Genomic DNA, 19,534 nt, shown 5'->3' on the forward strand with positions numbered 1-19,534 from the left:
TCCACAGTTTTCACAAAACTGAGTTTTATAGAACATTTGTTTAGCTCATTACATAAGGTTAATAACATAACAGATTATAAAATCTTCAGTTTTACTCAAATTGGTTCATGCAAAAATGAATACACCCCACAACAAAAACTACTACATCTAGTATTTTGTATAACCTCCATGATTTGTAAGGACAGCACCAAGTCTTCTCAGGCCTTGTGACATTTCTTTTCTATGTGGTTCCATTACTAACAGCACGAAATGGGAAGGAGTTTTCTTTAAGTAATGCCCTTTTATAATCAACGGTCTGCTGGACACCTGTTTAATGAATAATTAGACTAGTTGAATTCTTGTCAGCTAGGATTTTGTTGCCTAAAATTTAGCTTTGCTTCTAATGCAGGCCATAGACAGGTCGAACAGCGGCCGATTTTGTGAACGATAAACGAAAAATCGGTCGTTCGTTCGGCCGACCGTACCACCAACGACTAAAAAAATCGTCCAACTAAATCATAAAGTTCACCCCATAACTTCTATGCCTTTCAGGTCACAGCTCATGTGCAGATTTTTTATTGTTAAAACGATCGTCCGATTTGGCCATCATTGCCGCGAAAATCGGCCGATCGTCCAAATCGGCTGCAAATTTCTCAACATAACCGATAATCTGAAAGTGCAAAATAGACTAAAAACGGCTGACGAACTAATCCACTAACGGTACGAAAATCGGCCGAAAGATCGGATGATTAACGACCCATCTATGGCCTGCATAAGACTTTCATTTGGGTGTATTCATATTTCAACATGGTCTTGAATTAATTTGTTAGAAAAAAATACTTTTTTGTGTGTGCATATTAAAAAAAACTTGTTTGCATTCCATAGCCCGCATTTGTGGGAGTATTTTGTAGTTCAGTGTCCCATAGAAAATGTTGTTATATATATATATATATATATATATATATATATATATATATATATATATATATATATACATACACACACACACAAGAGAGGGCAGGCATAGGGGGTAGGCTCTTTAAAAAAATATGTATGACTGCAATAAATGTGTAGTTGAATGTTAAATGTCCTAAATAGATGTACATGTACAGGACATTTGAGACTTTATAGTAAATATATCACTTAAAGTGAGTTTATCAGGCAATAAACCTGCAATAATAGCAAATATTGTGTGTGTTCAGAATTTTTATACTTTGCTATTCGCATACATTTACACTTAAAATTCATTGCCTCTTTTTGTAGCGTTAGCACACTATCTGCTCACACAAGCTTGCTATATATTCTTCATGTTTCCTCATTTTTGTTCAATTTACAACACTGCAAACCTTTGCAATTACAAGCTCGCTGATAAGATCCTATTTAAAATTAATTCACACTAGGGAGCCTGTAAATGTTTAGTCCTGGGACAACAAATATAATATGGGATTTGCAGACATCCAGGAGCGCTACAGTGCTTTACCAAATGTTTCAGCAAACAGTAGATGTAACTGTGCCCCTCTGAGCAAGTCACTGCACAGTAATAGGTCTTGGAATAGCTACAAGGCTTTTAAAAACATCAACAGCAAATAATCATGACAACATAACATGTTAAAGTGCTGTAACACTGTTCCTTCCCTCTCTTTTTATACAGGCAGAGATACTCATTTACAAAACTTTTTTTAGTGACATTACAAGCTTACCTCCTAAACAATTTAAAATCTGGATAACGTAGTTGCAGAAATGTGCAATATACAGTGCACAGCATAAATGAGTACACTCCAACAGATTTGTCAGAAAACCTTTACTTTCCTTTCAGAATCAACATTTTCTATGTGACACTATACTACAAAATACTGCAACAATTGCAGGCCAGCCATTGATTGCAAACAACATTTGTTAATTTGCACACACAAAAAAGTATTTTTCCTAACAAATTAATTCAAGACCATGTTGCAAAAATGAATACACCCCAATTAAATTCTTAGGAGCAAAGCTAAATTTTAAACAACAAAATTCTAATTAACCGCTCGCCCTCCACTCTATAGCAGAAGTACTGCTACAGGATGGCAAGGCTGAGCAAAATATATATACATGATTTGCATTTCTGGGTAGGGAGTGCGCCGCTATTGGCAGCTAAAGGTGTCAATAACCAGGTCTGGGCCAGCGATTACCATGATAATACATGGAGTTCATTTGCCACTACACAGTCTTATGCCTATTTCCTGATATTAATTCACAGCCGAGTTAAAAGGTAGCTATACTTGTGTTCTTATAAGTGCTTGCAGTGACTAATTCAACCAGGTGCGTTAGAGGGCTGAGGTTGTTTTTGGAGTCAAGGCACAGAACAGGGAAACCCAAATTACCAAGCAGTTCCTTCGGGGGTAGGGTTACATAGTCTATGGAAGCTGCATGTACCATCTACTGTAAACACATTGCTACGTGAGCCTTGAGACATGCGTTCAAAGCTTGCAATTAATGTTAATATGGGCGAGACAAATTCTAAACCCAGGTGGTTTATGTAGGTGGCCTGGCTTTCTTATGGCAAAAACAAAATCAATGTCCTTATACAATGAATACTGTTCTATTTATTGTCAAGTCTTTTCAATAAAATACACAGGCTGAGAAAAAAAAAATTATGTGCATTAAGTTGGACAAAAAATAATACTGAAAAATGTTCTTCGCGGGAGAAGGCCGTTTGGGGTTAATTTGAAGTACTATGTGGATATTCATCCTTAAACCTTTCCCAAATTGTAGTGGCATTGGTGTATAGGAAAAACACAAAAGCATTGCTACATTTTTTTACGTTTATTTTTTTAAAAGCCATGTTCCGGTAGCAAGAAACCCCTTTAATTACTTCTCATGATAGCACCAGGCTTGCAAAATTGTTGCAGTAGCAGCTGATTAAAGCTCAGTTCCAGATACTGTGATGACAATCAATCAAAAACCAAAATGCCAAGTAAAGGGCATTTTATCAGTACCCTAATTTTGAAATGTAAAAATAATGAATCAACAGGTGCAGATTGCTATGGACTCTTCAATTACATGTAAACAAGATTTTCTTTCAAAGGCTTCTAGAAAAACTAATGGAAATACTGCAGAACTGACAAACACATGGTTAGCAATACATTTACTGGGGCAAACCACTTGCACATTACAGTAGCTTTTTAAATTTTTTTAGAATTTTATAAACGGATCCCAGGGCTAGGCTCTCCCCATCCCCCCACCCCCCGCTTCATGACCATGGCATTTTTTGCAATTTTAACTGCCAATTGCTTGGTCATGCAACACTGTACCCAATATGAAATTTATATTTTTTTTTCCCTCACACAAATATAGCTTTTGGGGGTATTCCCGACCGGCCGTTGTACATAAACAGCCGGACGGTAAAAGTGCAGGGTCAGGTGGCTGTTTATAAACGGCCTCCCCCGTGGAGCGCACAGCACCGCGATCCGGTGCCCGCTGCGTCCTCCGGACACAGTGAAACACCGATCATCGGACGGGACCTCTGTAGAAGGTCCCGATCATGTGATCACTGATTGGCCAATCAGTGATCACATGCAAAGTAGTAGCAAAATGTCACTTGTGACATCATTGCTTACTACGTGTGAAATCTGTGAATGATCACAGAGATCACATGGTACAAAGCTATTCACAACAGCCTTGTACCATGTGACAAGCTGTGACCAATCACAGCTCACTCAGTAGTTCTCAATTGCTGCAAGAATGCAGACAGAATGAGAAATGATTGCTTTTACATCCTATATGGGTGTAAAAGCAATCAATGTAAAAAAAAAAAAAATCTTCACAACCCCCGAAAAGTAGTACAGTGTCACCATGGTGACACTGTACTGCTAGGGTGACAGTATGTAAAAAAAAAAGTAATAAATTAAATATAAAAAAAAAATGTAAAAAAAAAATGTTTAAAAATGATAATTTTTGGTTATAAACTAATTTGGCTTTTTTTTTTTTTTTACTAAAAAGATAACAGAATAAATTTTGGCCAAGATTTATGATGAAATATTATTTAATTGCAAAATTTTATAAGAAAAACACTTTTTTCAAAATTTTTGGACATTTTCATTTACATAGCAAAAAAAAACAAAAATCCCAGCAGTGAATAAATACCACCAAAATAAAGTTTTATCTATCTAAAAAAATGGTAAAAAATTCATATGGGTACAGTGTTGCATGACCGTGCAATTGTCATTCAAAGTGTGATAGCGCTGAAAGCTGAAAATTGCCCTGGTCAGGTTAATTTTTTGCTAAAGAAATGAAAAATACTGAAAATTTTGAAAAATTTAGTTTGTTAAAAAATTTAGCAAACAAAATTTTTATTCATAAATTTAGGCCAAAATATATTCTGCTACATTTTTTTTTGTAAAAAACAAAATCAGTGTATATAATTTAGTTTGTGTGAAAGTTACATAGTCTACAAACGATGGTACATTATATTTGAAAATTGATCAATCCTGAAGAACTGATGTCATATCTCATTTCTTGAGGCCCTATAATACCAGGAAAGTAAAAATACACCCAAAATGAGCTCATTTTGGAATGTAGACAGTTCAAGGTATTTAGTTAGAGGCATGGTGAGTTTTTTAAAGTTGTCAAAATTTTCTGAGAATTAAGAAATAAAAAAAAATGTTTTCCTACTATTTTTTTCTTGCATACTGTCAACAGTGCAGTACATAATCATTATATTACTGGCATGGCAGTGATCTGGTGACAGTATGTAAATTAAAATAAATAAATAAATGACATACTGTGACTAGGGCAGTGTAGTGTTACCATAGTAACTGTGTACTACTCTGGGGAGAAAATATATATATTTTTTTAATACTATGAAAGCAATTGTTTGAGCTGTCATGAGTGGTTTTCATTCATGGCGCATTGTTTACTATTGTGATGCTGTGTTTGGCCACAGCTATCACATGGCACAGGGTGCTGTGATTGGCCCAAGTACCATGTGATCACTGTGATCAATCACAGATCACACACAGTAGTAAACAATGATATCATGAATGGATTCCATTCATGACTCTTTACTAGGGGACCTGTGATCGCTGTGATTGGTCACAGTGATCAAGTGATATCTGGGAAGATCACAGCGGCCCGATACCGATATTCGGTCGTAGATCAGGCCACACGTGAGGGGGCTGCTGTCCAGGAATAACAGAGCTGTGGTCAAATTACTACTGCTGGTCAAGTTGCTAAACACTGCTCCATAGCAAATTCTGGAATTTAAAAGTTGAATGCCAGCGCTTAGCACTAGGTAGGGCAGAGTTTAAAGCGAAACCTACTCTAAAACTTAAGCAAGAATTTCAACATTTTGTCTAAAATCATTATTAACTTTGAGCCTTACCTTTGACAGATTTAGATTTGCTTTCTGACTTAACTCTGCCTAGGACTAGAATACACTTAGATAAATTAAGGTCAGTTTGAGATCAGTTGGTGCTTTGCTTTAAATCCTTCACACATGCCAAAATGAATGCATGTTAATGTGTGCAAAAGCATCTAAAATGCCCATGAAAACTAGCCCTTCTGCTGGCCACACATATAAGACAAATTTCAGGCAGTTGTAACCATTTTCAAAAAGCTTTTGAGAGAAAAAAAAACTGACCAAGGATGAATGCTACCTGCAGCTAACAAATTGTGTATGCACAGTGAAAGGATCCAAAGTGTTTGTGTTAAGTTGCCTTGTGACTGAAAGCTGATTCACAGCCACTTCCTCCTGTACCACTATCCTCTCCCTCCAAGATTGTAAGCTCGAAAGAGCAAGGCCCTTGAACCCCTCATGTTTTGTTTTGTTACTGTATTGTCTCATGTTCTGTCCCCCACTATAATGTACAGTGCTGAGCAAACCTTTTATCGCTATATAAATACTGTATAATAATAATAATAATTCAGACTGGTTGAATTACACTGGTTGTCTGATATTTTCATTGAACTTGGCCTGAATTACGAAGGCTTGGTCCACATTTCTACACTGCAAGAACACGTCCAAAATCACACGCGTTTCCACAATGTGCAAATAACCTGTATCCCTGTTGCAGGAGAGCGGCATGCCAATAATTCTTAATGGCCTCCCCACTGCAACTTGTAAAATCTAACTAGTTGGAAAATCAAACTACAATTACCATAGCTTTTTCCTTGTTATTTTATTTTTCAACAAACGGTTTTGAAGCCAACAATTTATTACCCCGTTTTGATTTCACAAATTACCAAAATTCTGGTGGTTGATCAAACTCATGGGTGGTGCATTGCTTTGTTTCTGGCAATTACTTGCAACTGCATGTGCAATACTTAGATGGAAATTGCTTTGGGACGTTACCTGAAGTCTGACATTTGATGCTTAAGCCGGCCATACATGGGCCGATACATGTATGGGCAAGGTTGATCCATCAAGTCGACTTGGGTACAACCAGCTTTCCGGATTTTATTACATTCGATTCCTGCCAGCAGCTATAGCTGCTAGCAGTAATCATTGTGTTCTTCCGGTCGGGAACACTCCCCGCACCCACTCCCTTCTGGCAGAACACAATAGTGCTGCGGGATACACGGACTCTGTTGATGGGGGAATCAATTGATTTTCTTTCCTTCCACTGGTGATGGAAGAAAAGAAAATTAAATCTTCTATGGGCTGACTTAGTGAACTGCCTGTGGTCAGAACAATGATACCTGCGCATGTGCATAGCAGTATCACATTAAAAAAAGCACAGTAGCTAGCCAGAACGTAAATTGTGCATCACCACCAACAGCATTCAAACATCTGAAGAGTAAATGCTTAGATTCTTGTACGTGTTTAGTGTAGTCGTAACTGGTTCTCTTCAAACCAAGTTTTTTTATTTATAAATCAGACCCCCTGTGTGTAACATGACCAACCAGAAACGTCACAGGAACATAGGTCCTTCCCACACTGGCATCACAAAATGCCTGAACTTCAGATTTTGGCTTAGTCAGTTGAAAAGCAAGGTCATGGTAACATTAAGAAACAATGAATGATGTCAGCTGTGCTTAAAAAGGCCAAGTTATTACCAATTCTCTTTCCTACCACATGCAGCAGGCACGCCCCCCCCCCCCCCTTCTCAGGCTGTCAAAATACCCAAACAGTGGCTGCATGTGACTGGATGCTATCTCTGTTTGTCCAGCAATAGCTGCTTTTATTTTTCAATCAAGATGTTGCTCAGCTAGCAGGACAAGTATGCATGTGGAGCGCGCATTAGACAATTTGATAAACCTGGTTACTTAGCTCATTCTCAAATCCCACTGGGGAGAATGTATCAATACTGGAGCAGACAGAAGCTGGAGTAACTGTATATGACAACCAGCTTCTTTTTTCGGACTGTTCAATTAAGCTTTGAAAATGAAAGATAGAAGCTAATTGGTTGCCATGCACAGCTGATCAAGATTCTGTCAGCTCCTGTTTTTATGAATTACTCTCACCGTGCCTATGCTTGCACTGCATGTAAAAACAACATACAGGAGAGTGGCAATGTTCAAGCTAGAAAACACAGGACCTCATTTATTAAAGTGTAATAAATTGGATTACTGTCTGAATCTGAATGGTTGTCTAGGGGCGCTGCAAACCTTTTTCTCCATATGTTTGAATCTTACTGGATGCCATTGGGACCAAAACAAGGAGCTTTTATTTCAGCCACTGTTTTAAAAAACAGGCCTACAGCGTTTTCTAACATGCAAATGGGAAATGACAGACTACTGGTTGCCATGGAAATCGAGAACACTTTTCAAACATGAGGACCAGATCAAGAGAAGAGTCTGTCAGTCAGCTTTTTTTTCATCAGGGTAATACAAGATCAGAGAGAACTTGCATAGGTCCAGTTAACATATCAGAGAGGCGGCCCAACCCCTGTACCCAATACCCACAAATTCTGCATCTGAGATTTGCAATGTGAACATGCAAGAGAAAAACCCAGCTGATTCTATACTTTCAATGTCCCAGTTCTTTTTTGAGCTGAAAGCCTGAAAACTTTTATTTCTATCTCTGTTAGGAAAACAGGAGCTGCAGATAACAAACCCATTGCAACCCTCTAATGTTTCACAGGCATGCACTCTACTCCAAGACCATTATGCAACAAAAGCCAACACTTGCAGCAATTTCATCACTGTTGTTTATTTACTTTTGTAACTTAAAATGATCGAAAATGAAAAAATTAACAAAGAAAAATAATCAGATCAGGTAAAGATACCTCATGGGTCTTTTAAGATCTTTTGAATGTAAAGCCTGATACGCACAAGCCGAAAATCGGCTGGTTCAACAGAAACCCGTATGTGCAGAAGCCTGTCAGACAGAAGCTTGTCAAAAAGGCATGCTGGAAAAACAACAGTTGATTGGCATCCAATCAGCGCTCGCAGCCAATGGGAGATTTCTGTACTAACATTGCAGGGGAGGGAGGAGTGTACAGTGCTGACGTCACGCCACTGCATGATTCAGGGTCGGCCATCTATGTAAACTGACATACTTGATGTATTTTATATGGATTTTGTAATAAATACTACACTGCTGGAGGCATATTTGCTCCTTCTGAGCTTTATTTCATCATAGCCTGTCCAGACAGAGTGGTACCTGTGGATACAGTCATTTGCCAGTCACGTGCACTTATGGAACTTCTGTTTAGACACAGGGGCGTTCCATGCTGTTGTAGTGGTAGCCATCAGTTTTGCTGAGTCTTGAATTCACAGGGAGATGGTGACGGCATTTTTTAATTACTTTACTGCAAGCAAGAGCACTTTTGTGGTGGTGGATTGATATTTTCAAGTTTTTTCACCGAAAATGTAATTATATGGATGGTTATTTTATTTTCACTTGATTTTTTAACTCTGGTTTTTGTCATATACCTTTATTAGACACACTATTTCCTATGATTCAGGCTACACTTTTATTTTTATGCACATTTACTTAGGTTTGGTATGCTACCTATTGGTGTCAGCTGCCTTACACTTCCAGATACAGGCAGATATTATTTGCTTTATTTTAAATGTTTGGGTTTTACCATTCTAGCAGCTATATGGAAAAATAGAAGAGGCCTTTCTTGGCACATGAAAATGATCCTAAGTGCAGTGGGAGGCGGGCAATTCCCAGGGTTTCTGAGGTGCACAGGCTCCTCACCTTTTCATATATAGTTAAGATTTGCCTCCAAAAGAGAGTGCTCTGAGGGCACGACCACTAGGTGTGTTGCATAATACATTTCTTTTTTATGTATCACCAACAGCATTATAAGACATTTTAATAGGACAAATGATCATGATATAAACATATATAGAATTACAATAACCTCCAATCCTATTGATTTGTGCTTAACACGCTATCATCCTAGTAAATTAAGCTTAATACTGCATATTTTATTTAAGTTATATACATATTTTATGAGAAAAGATAAGATGTTTCCCATATACTGGACCTGAACACATCTTCCTATCACAGGAGCTTTGATTTACTATATTGGAAACAAAATGAAATAAGTGCTCTGTCCTTACAGAAATAGAACTGTGAATTTTAATGTACAATTGTCCTTTTCATTGATAATAAAAATTTTTTGGCAGCAACAGCTATGACCTTTCCTGGATTTCTTTCTACCCGTGTGTCACAGTTATGTATTACACTAATACTGCACCCGAAGTTCGCCTAATGAGTTTAATGAATTTTGTGCCCAGCCAAATGCAGGATGGATAGAATTTATGTGCCTATAAACTGGCATAGTGAGAAAACGATGGCGCAGAAGAAAGTTTACTGAGGATTGTCTTGTAGCATTGCATGGACGTGGAAAGAAAGGTGGAGAAGCATTGCTAAAGGCTGAGAAAAATTAGAGGAGACACACTTACCTGTTTCTACATCCTGTACATAGAAGTGTAGCTCATCTGTAATCTCTGTTACTAAAACAGGTTTGTAATTGGCATTCCTTTCCTTTTCCTCCACCACAGCCACTACTTCTTCTACTGGTTGTTCCTCAAACTTTGACCAGATCTGAAAAAAAACATGATATTAATTACAAAACAGATAAAATATTTTTAGTGTTTAATGCCTAAAAAAATCTAGACAAATATGAGAAAAAAAAACCACATAGCTTAGTTGACTAAACTGACTTTCCTAAATGCTTTCCATGGTCATACTAACAGACATCTAAAACCAGGTGCTGGCATATACACATTCAACTGTAGTACACAGATCTTAAGTTAGCTCTAAGTGATCCTCCTATTTACCCTGCACCCATCAACATTCCATCAGTGAGACTTTGCGTTTTGCTATGAACATCCTTCTAACCAGTGTAACTTGAACATCCCTGTGATTAGGGCCTCTTACGGATGTGAAGAGAAGGATGACCATTGGCCTCAAATCACAGAAACTACTTTTAAGTGAGAAGAGTCATCCCAGAACAGTGTTTTCCAACACATTATTTATATTCCTTGAAAGTTGGTCTCAATGATTTGTTCCCAACACTACAGACACTTTCCTCTGCTCATCTTCCAAACTGATATTCACAATATTCTCAAATTCCAAAAATGGTGTTACTGCCAAGTAAAGTCCAATGTTGAAGTTACTAATAATGGATAAAACGTTCAGTTTTCATGCTGAAAATTCTCTTTCAGCATTCTCTGCTTTACACAGTTGTCATGTGTGCTGCCATAGCCAGTTTAAATTGACTAATGACAAGGTAGGATCTTGAAGTCCAAATAAGTCTTTGAAAAATGTATGTTGTAACTTACAAATAAATAAAAAAATCAATTACTGCCTTAGTCATGGGGCATATATTAAAAGGCCCGTTGGTAGACTTGAGATATGTGGTACATAGAAGCGGTGATGGAGTAGCTGTTCAGAGGAAGACAAAACAGCAGGATGTGTATGAGAAAATAACTGGACATGCTTGAAAATTACATCATTTCAAATCCCCACATAGCTAGTTTGCAGAAAGGCATTTCCAGAGAATATACAATATATGAGCTATGCTTCTTCTAACAGAAAAACACATTTATTACCATTTTGCTGTCTCATTATTTAGCTTACTGTAAAGGATTTCCAAACGTACTGCCTTATAAGGGTTATATTGTTATAATACAAAAGTTACACTGCAAAAGCTGTCGATGGGCAGAATAAAGCAAGAAAAAAGCAAAAAGATGTCTATTAGCTGGAGCAATTTGGCAAATACATATATAATCATATACATCTGACAAGTCTATTTAGGACTGTATAACTGCGGTAGATGCATATGCTGTGGAGTTCTATGGCATGTTATAGTCCCAGCTCAGGAAAAACAGTGTCCATCAAAAAGCACGTTGTCTGGTACAGCCTCTCCTTGTCAAAAGCGTCCTCTGTAACCTCAACAAAAATAACTTGAAAATGACACAGAGTCCCCAGCAGGTGGAGAGGAGGCAGAGTGATGGATGGGAACGGACAGAGATGCTAATTACTCTGGTGAAGCATTAGTGACTATGTACACCATCTCGCCACTAGAGGAGCAAGCCCAGCTGCCAAGCATTATCTTTAGGGTTATTATCAGATAACAAGCAAAGTAGATATGCAGTAACACCATTGATTTAAATATAGTTTCTGCAGTACAATCTCTAGTGGATCATTCAATACATTATCCAGTTTAGCAATCCTCTATGCAGCTAAGAGCATATGTCAGCAAAATGTGTCAATATCCACAGCAAGTCCCTTTATGGCCTATATTTATAGCATACAGCTAGGAAAGGGCTCTGATTAGAAACGGTTACAATCTTTCTAAAAAGATGTAAAAGTATTCATATTTAGAGAAATCTGCAAAAACACTGAATGGTGTTTTTGGATCTGTTCAAAGTCCTGCTTTAAAATAGAACAAAAATTTATGAAAGCATATAAAATCCAACATGCACATGGATTTTTAACAGAAACCGAAGAAAAATATGGAGGATGCCAGTGATGACAATCTCCTGAAAATAGCTGTCTGGCTGTCACACCGATTCAGTCTTCAGTATCTTTCAAGCCAGAACAAGTACACAGCAAGTGAAATCAAAACTTCTGATCTGCATAACTGTTCAGGGTAAGTGATTCAGATGACTGAAGCCAATAAAGCAGCATGGCAGCCAGGCAACCAGCACTAACAGGAAAAAAAAACAATAGCGGCCTATATATTACTTCTCAAAATAGGTTTTCCAAAGCTTATTTAACCACTTAAATACCAGGCAATTTTTCCCCCTTCCTGCACAGGCCAATGTTCAGCTTTCAGCGCTGTCACACTTTGAATGACAATTGCCTAGCCATGCAACACTGTACCCAAATGAATGTTTTTTGAGACAGAAAGTTTTTTTGGCAGATGAAATTTTTTTGAGAGAGAGAGAGAGAGAGAGATAAAGCTTCTTTTGGTGGTATTTAATCATCACGTTTTTTTTTTTCTTGCTAAAACAAAAAAGACTGAACATTGTGAAAAAAAACTCCAAACACTTTTTCTTACTTTTGGTTACCAAATTTTGCAAATAAGTAATTTTTCTTCTTCACTGATGTGGCTGCTCTGGTGGGCAGTGATAACCTACACTGATGGGGCTGCATTAATCAAGGCACCAATTATCAGTAACCTGATTATCACTGTAAACAATGTACTTCCTGTGCCCAGTCAGACTTGTCAGTTATTGGCTCTTCTTACCTCACACAGAGACAGCATATGAGCAAAGGAAATACCATTAACTGGTGAGTTTGTTTATATCAGACCAGCTGTGATTGGACACAGCTGATGACTGGTAAAGAGCCGCTGCATTTGACCCTTTACTGTGATCTGTGATCAGCTAAGAGCCATGCTGTAGTAGTATTTCGGCTACAGTGTGGTAAAGAAGTGGTTAAACTAGTTCTTTGGAATTAAATGTCATTTCTGCATTTGTTGACCGTATACAATATAAATATAAAAGTAGAAAATCAGATTAGACAGATCAGGGTTAAGCCCATATCATGGAGGGGATGGATGCTCCTCTCTCATACACACTGGCATAACTGTAGATACAAAGCAAATCCAAGTGATATTAAGATATCAGAATTTGACCAAGACCACCTGTGTTGGCCTGCTTAGAAGCCCTTGTCTTTCCCTAAGCCCGGGTTCACATATATGCGGTTCGGTACACTGCATGTAATTCGCACAGGAAACGCACTCCATTCCTGTGCAAACCACATGCAAATTGTGTGCGGTGTGATTGGGGCCATAAACCCACACCAAAAAGGTGCAAGACCCTTTATTTGGTCCACACTAGAATCGGACACCTATGCAATCCGATTCTGCGCATCACACCGCGTTTTGATTTTGGGTTGTTGTTGACTTAACATACACAGCAGAGGTTCGCATGAATGGGGTACGATTCTGATGCGGTGCAGAATTCGCACAGAAAATGCATCAGTGTAAACCCAGGCTTAACCCTATTTAGATTTTGAAGCATGCTTTGATACACTAGAAAAAATACATACTGCCGCTGAACAAGAATGTTCTTACTTTCATGCAAAGATTACTACTGCATAATAGGTATTGTTCTCGGCAACAGTTGTACAGTGCAATTGATTATTCAGTGACCCATACAACTGGCTAAAATAAAAAAATATATATTTTTTTGCCATTAATCAGCTAATACATTGTTTCCAGTATAAACCTTATGAAAATCAGCCTTCATCTTCAATTGTTCATGCAAAACGTTCATTTATCAAACATTTTCAAACAACTGTGGCTTGATTATCAGTGTTTTAAGGTACTTTCACACAGGCGTCAGCAGCACAGTCAAGTTTTTTTGCTAAGGAAAAGCTGATGACTACAGATTCCAATTACATCAGTTTGCACATCCATCTTCCGTTCAGTTTATATCAGTTCAGTTTACATCTGGTTGTAATCGTAGTGTATTTGCCCGCAGCAGCTCACATTGGATAACATTGTACTTTTGTACCATGTTATCTGGTTGCAGTGTGTTTCAAAAAGTAGTGCATGCACTACCTCTGATGCAGTGCAATTTCAGCCCATTCAAAATGAATGGGCTGAAGTCGCACTTCACAGAACCGCATATGAATCGCACAGCGCATTCCTGTGGGATTCATGTGCAGGAATGGTATGAACTGGCCATAAAAACAGACATGAAGGGAATGGAAGGCATCCGTCTATTCAGATCTGTCTAAACAGAAAAAGATGCAGCTTTGTTCCATTTGAAAAAAACAAAAAAAACAAAACTGAACGGACACAGATGTAGGTAGATGTAAATGGATGCTCATTAATTTACATTCGCCCACACACAAGCATACACTGTGGGAGGTATACTAAAACTGGTGCAGTCGGAATCTGATACAGCTATGCATGGAAGCCAATTGGCTTTGGCAATAAGGCTGGCCATACACTATACAATTTTCTGCCCAATTTCCTTTAGATTTACCTTCAACTATGTAGTGCAAAAGCCTGCCTAACTGGATACAACTGAAAGTGTTGTTAAGGTTTGACCTCATATTATATGGTTTTTGGTACATCTAATGCGATATTCTCGATAAGAAAATTGTATGTTTGGCCAGCCTATAATCTGACCATTCCAAATCTGGAAGCGAATTGGTTTCTATGTAGAGCTGTACCAGATTTTGCACTCTCCAGTTTTAGTAAACAACCCCATTGCCTTGATCTGTTTGAAAAATCGACAGACAAATCTAGACTAAACGTCCATGTGAAAGGGGTCTAAAGCATAGCTTATGGGTTTTACAAAATTATTGAGATCTAGACAAATTTGTCTGCACTTGTCTGTTTCTCAAACCTTTTCCCACACAGTCTTACATGCAAACAGACGGAGCCATTTGTTTCTGAGCAATATAATTTAGCCATCTTCATAGATTCCTACAAAACATGAACAGTATTTCAGAAAAGGTTTGAGGTACACTGAGCTACAACATGCATTAACAAGGAACTTTTTTTTTTCCTTATTCACAATACACGGCCCTTGTCAAAGCCTATAGCTATGGCACTAGGCTTGGTGTCTACAGAGGTCATATCACCATGAAATTCCTTAACCACTTGCCTACAGGGCACTTTTATCTCCTTCCTGCCCAGGCCAATTTTCAGCTTCCAGTGTTGTCGCACCTTGAATGACAATTGTGCGGTCATGCAACATTGTACCTAAACAAATATTTATTTTTTGGAGACAGAGCTTTCTTTTGATGGTATTTTATCACCACTGGGTTTTTTATTCTTTGCTAAACAAACTAAAAAAGACTGAAAATGTTGAAAAAAATTTTTTTCTTAGCTTCTGTTATAAAATGTAAATAAGTAATTTTTCTCCTTCATTGATGTGCACTAATGAGGCTGCACTGATGGGCACTGATAGGTGGTACTGGTGGGCATTGACAGGCATCAGTGACGGGCACTGAAAGGCAGCACTCATATGGCACCGATTGAAACTGCTAGGCAGCACTGATAATTGGCACTGAATGGCAGCTCTGATGGTCATTTATGGGCACTGACAGGTGGCAATTATGGTCACTGAAAGGCAGCACTGATGGGGCTACACTGATAATCAAGGCACTGATCGTCTGTGTATATGTCCCCTCTGAGGAATGCCGCTTATCGGCTTTCCTCTCCTCACACATGAGGAAAGTACTGCCGATTACTGGCATTTCCTATATACATGCAAACAGCTGTGATTGGACACAGCTGATCACATGATAGCGCCTATGTCATCAGCTCTTTACTGTGATCACCACATGCCCCCGGGGGGGGCGCATGCGCAGCTAGAGTGGGAGGATGTCATGTGATGTCCTTTCAGAACAAGAGAACTGCCGCCCCCCCGTCATTTCCTTATATGGTGGGCAGGAGGTGGTTAAAGCTGAACTCCAGAATTACCTTTTTCCCTCCATATGTGTAGCAAGCCCACTCCTGTGTTGAACAAGATAAATCTCAATTTCCATCTTCACAATAAGATTCAGGAAGTTGACTTAAATGTGCCACACCCCTAACATTGCAGAAGGTTTGTTAAATACATAGACAGGATTTTTAAGGCACAGCTTGTAATAGTATTATTAAAATACGATACATTTGATCAAACTTTAAAAAAGGAATCTCACAACTGATAAAAACATCAAAGTGGACATTCAGATAAATAATCTTGTCCTTACTTATTTACAACAGTCATATATAAATCATTACACATGGAACAAAACAGCTCTCTTATGACTTAAAGCAGCGTTACACCCAAAAGTGGAAGCCCTGCTTTTCTGGCTCCTCTCCCCTCTGCTGCACATCTGATCTGGCACCTTTTGGGGGGGGGGGAGCAGGTGTCTGGTTTTGACAGGTACCCACTCCCACTTCTGCTCAGTTTGCCACCAGGAGAACACAGTGATTACTGCTAGCATATATAATACCCTCTAGCAATAGTCGAATGTAAAACCCAATGGGCTGGCTGTACCCAAGTTGATCAACTTGGGTACATTCAGCTTGCCCCTACATGGTTCAAACCTCGGCCAGATCCTTGCTGAACCAGCCGTGATTCGAACCATCTATGGGCGGCTTTAACAGAACATAAGTTGTCAGCAACAAAACATCCATTAATTTTACATTACAGACATGATGTACATAATCATGTGTATAACACTGTTGTGATTACTAGGAACATCAAGAGGGAGATAAGAGGACAATGCCCCCCATCAACTGGCCCAAGAAGAGGGGGCCTCAGTCGGAGCCCAGATACCTCCCCGGGAGTGGCAGACCCCACTAGAAGGCATCCAATATGGATAGCATCTCTTAGCTTAACTTCAGTAATTGGCAAAGTCACTTTTAAAAATGTCTCTACAAGAATGGCTGTCTCCACAGAAACACAACAACAAGGCATAGAAAGTCAGTAATGGGAAAAGATCAGCTGCAGGGAGACCACAAGCAAAACTGTAGACTAGTTCTTACCTATTTTGGGCACAGCCACCACAGTCCAGTGCTCTTTAAACTACTAGTTTTTGAATGGAAACAGAAGCAGGGGAAAAAATGCTACCTCCAAACAAATAATATTTCAACATGCATTAAACTACTATGAACTGGAGAGGGGGGTCTTTAGGCCTTTTAAAGGAAAACTACAACAGTGATTCTCGTGCATTATGTAATGCAGTGGGCTGGAGCGAGACAAGTGATACAGGAATCTGGAGAACAGCAGGCTGTGAATCGTTATGTCTCCTTCCTGGCTATGCAATGTGACTGATATGATTGGTTAGAAATGACTACAAATATTTTGACAGGTAAAACGGTTCATATAATTTATGTCACCTCTGTATTGCTTGACTAAATTCCACTTTAATTGCAGGTTTTTCGCTTAATAGTAACACCAGACATCATTATAATTTTGTATACATAATGAGTACCACTGTTTTCTTCTTAATTTTATCAATGACAAGCTGCATGACTCTTTCATGTTACTTTATGCCCACAAATTGGTATTAAGTATACACTTACTGCAAATGTCAACGCATGTCATTCACACGATTAGGTAGTTATTTTGCACAAGAAACAATATACACAATTGTCTGTACAGAGCAGCACTACAGTCATACCATTAATTGGATAGTCTTCCAGGCAGGTGACTAATGAAGAGACCATGGATTCTTTCAAGCTCTTGTCTTGGTATCTAAGCGTCTTTGTTATGAACTGTTTCTTTTGCTAATGTGCATAACTAAGGGTCTGCTTGCACACATTTATGGTTTTGCTCTATAAGGAAAATGAGCCTGAAGCCATACTTAAAATGGTTGTGGTGGTCAACAGCATGCTCTTGCAGGCTTCAGGTGAAATTGTGGTCTGATACAGGACACCGTTTATTCAACACAATCATTTTTATATTATTACCTATAAAGCTCATATGTGAGAGCTGTACAATAGAGTTAAATTGCAGACACATACTCTCTCCTAGAACAGTAGAGGACCTAGCTCATGAAAGCAAAATCTAGTGGATTGTGGCTTTAATGGAAAATAAAGTGGAGGTTTCTGGCTGGGTAATGTCTGTATGTACTTTGCTCTCAGAACATACGGCTATTATACACAGAGCGATTCTGATCTTAAACCCTTCTAGTAGAAGCAACTGAACATCTGCTAATGCAGCCAATTTGCAATATTACATCTTAAATGCAACCAGTCATTTCTAACTCCTATCATACAATTCAGCCTGTAGGATTTATTGTCTGTGGGAGTTGATTTAAGACGGAGAAGCTGGAGTTTCATCGAGCAGCTACACAACCTGGCACAACAAAGAGAAAGGGAGGGAGCGAGGAAAGCAGAAATGATGGAGAGAGAAGAAGTGGGTATGTATGCGGGGATGATGCAGAGAAAATTATGGAGAGGAGAAAATGAAGATGGCAAAGAAATAAGTAAATGCGAGAGAATGAAACAAGGACAAGAGGCAGCATGAAACTGGAGTCTCTCGCTCTCTACTAAGAAAACATTGGGCAGTAATTGTATAACTAATAAAAAAGACAGCAGCCACAATTTGTTTGCATGTACCCTAGCCAAGACTCAAGTCACCTTACTTAAGAGATTTTACAACAATGCAGGTGCAGCAGTCACTTCGATCTTTCTGAAACATGAAGACTGTTCCAGAAGAAAAATCTGAACCATATGGGACTTCAGACCCATCAATTTATTTCAATCAGATTGTTCATTGGATGTAATTAACAGAATAAATTGATAAACGAGAGGGTAGCTGATCTGAAGGAGAGCATTTATCACCATACCTTATGTTTTTGCAATGCTTTGCAGGTTGGGATGGATTTTATTTAAACAATTTATTAGTAGAGTCATCTAGGGTGTTATGTGGCTGGATAAACTGAAAATCAAATGGTCAAAGCTAAAAATAATCATAGACTAGGCTATTTAGGGAGTGAATTGTGTTTTCAAAGTGGTCATTTAGTTTGCCATAAATTTTTGGTGTACATAATGTCTATAATTGTTTGACATCAGGAGCCTGTTTAGCAAGTCAAAGTTTAAATAACTGTCAAATTTGAATGGTATTTTCTCCTGCCCTATTTCTATGCAGGTGCCATCCTCGTTTAATTTAGAATACATGGGAAGTACATGTAATCAGAGTTCTGTTCACAGGAGGATGAATGGAGCTCAGCCAGCACTGCTTTTATGGATCTGTAAACAATACCTTCGGCATTATCCCCAGACAAAAGACAACAGAGTTGCATTTAATTGTGATTTCAAACCTACGTTAAAAGTAAACCCTAAAACATAACTCTGGGCAAATAAAGTGAGAGCCGAGAATTCCTGTGCATACCAACTGTAAAAATAAAGATGTGTGTGTCTACAAATTAGCAGCTAAACATTTTGCCTGCACAACTTATTTGAATTATGTATCTAAAGTAATCCTTTCTTAAGGGAAATATGGTGGCTGCCAACACTGACTTGCTTTGGAATGCTAAAAGTTTCCCAGCTTTTATACTGATCATCTGGCTTCAACATTTAGTTGCTGACTTTGAACATATATGCTGATCAAGAAAGTCAAGAGTGGTTAGAAGTCCTTGTCTATTTGTGGGTCAGCTCCTCAAATCACTTGCAAAAATAAGAAATAATGGTCTTCAAGCTCTCCTCAA

At 38.4% G+C, this 19,534-nt stretch overlaps 1 protein-coding gene across 1 annotated transcript in view; it reads right to left on the reverse strand.

Moving 5' to 3' along the window:
* Nucleotides 1-19,534, reverse strand: part of SND1 (staphylococcal nuclease and tudor domain containing 1) — a 987,097-nt gene that overhangs the window by 63,619 nt on the left and 903,944 nt on the right. Inside the window, exon 18 of the mRNA XM_089676965.1 lies at nucleotides 9,820-9,961. Coding sequence (XP_089533091.1) covers nucleotides 9,820-9,961 — 142 coding nt within the window. The remainder of the gene's footprint in view (nucleotides 1-9,819; nucleotides 9,962-19,534) is intronic.

This window comes from Staurois parvus, unplaced genomic scaffold (assembly GCF_062004578.1).
Source record: "Staurois parvus isolate SC_StPar_1 unplaced genomic scaffold, SC_StPar_1.0 ptg000175l, whole genome shotgun sequence".
NCBI lineage: Eukaryota > Metazoa > Chordata > Amphibia > Anura > Ranidae > Staurois > Staurois parvus.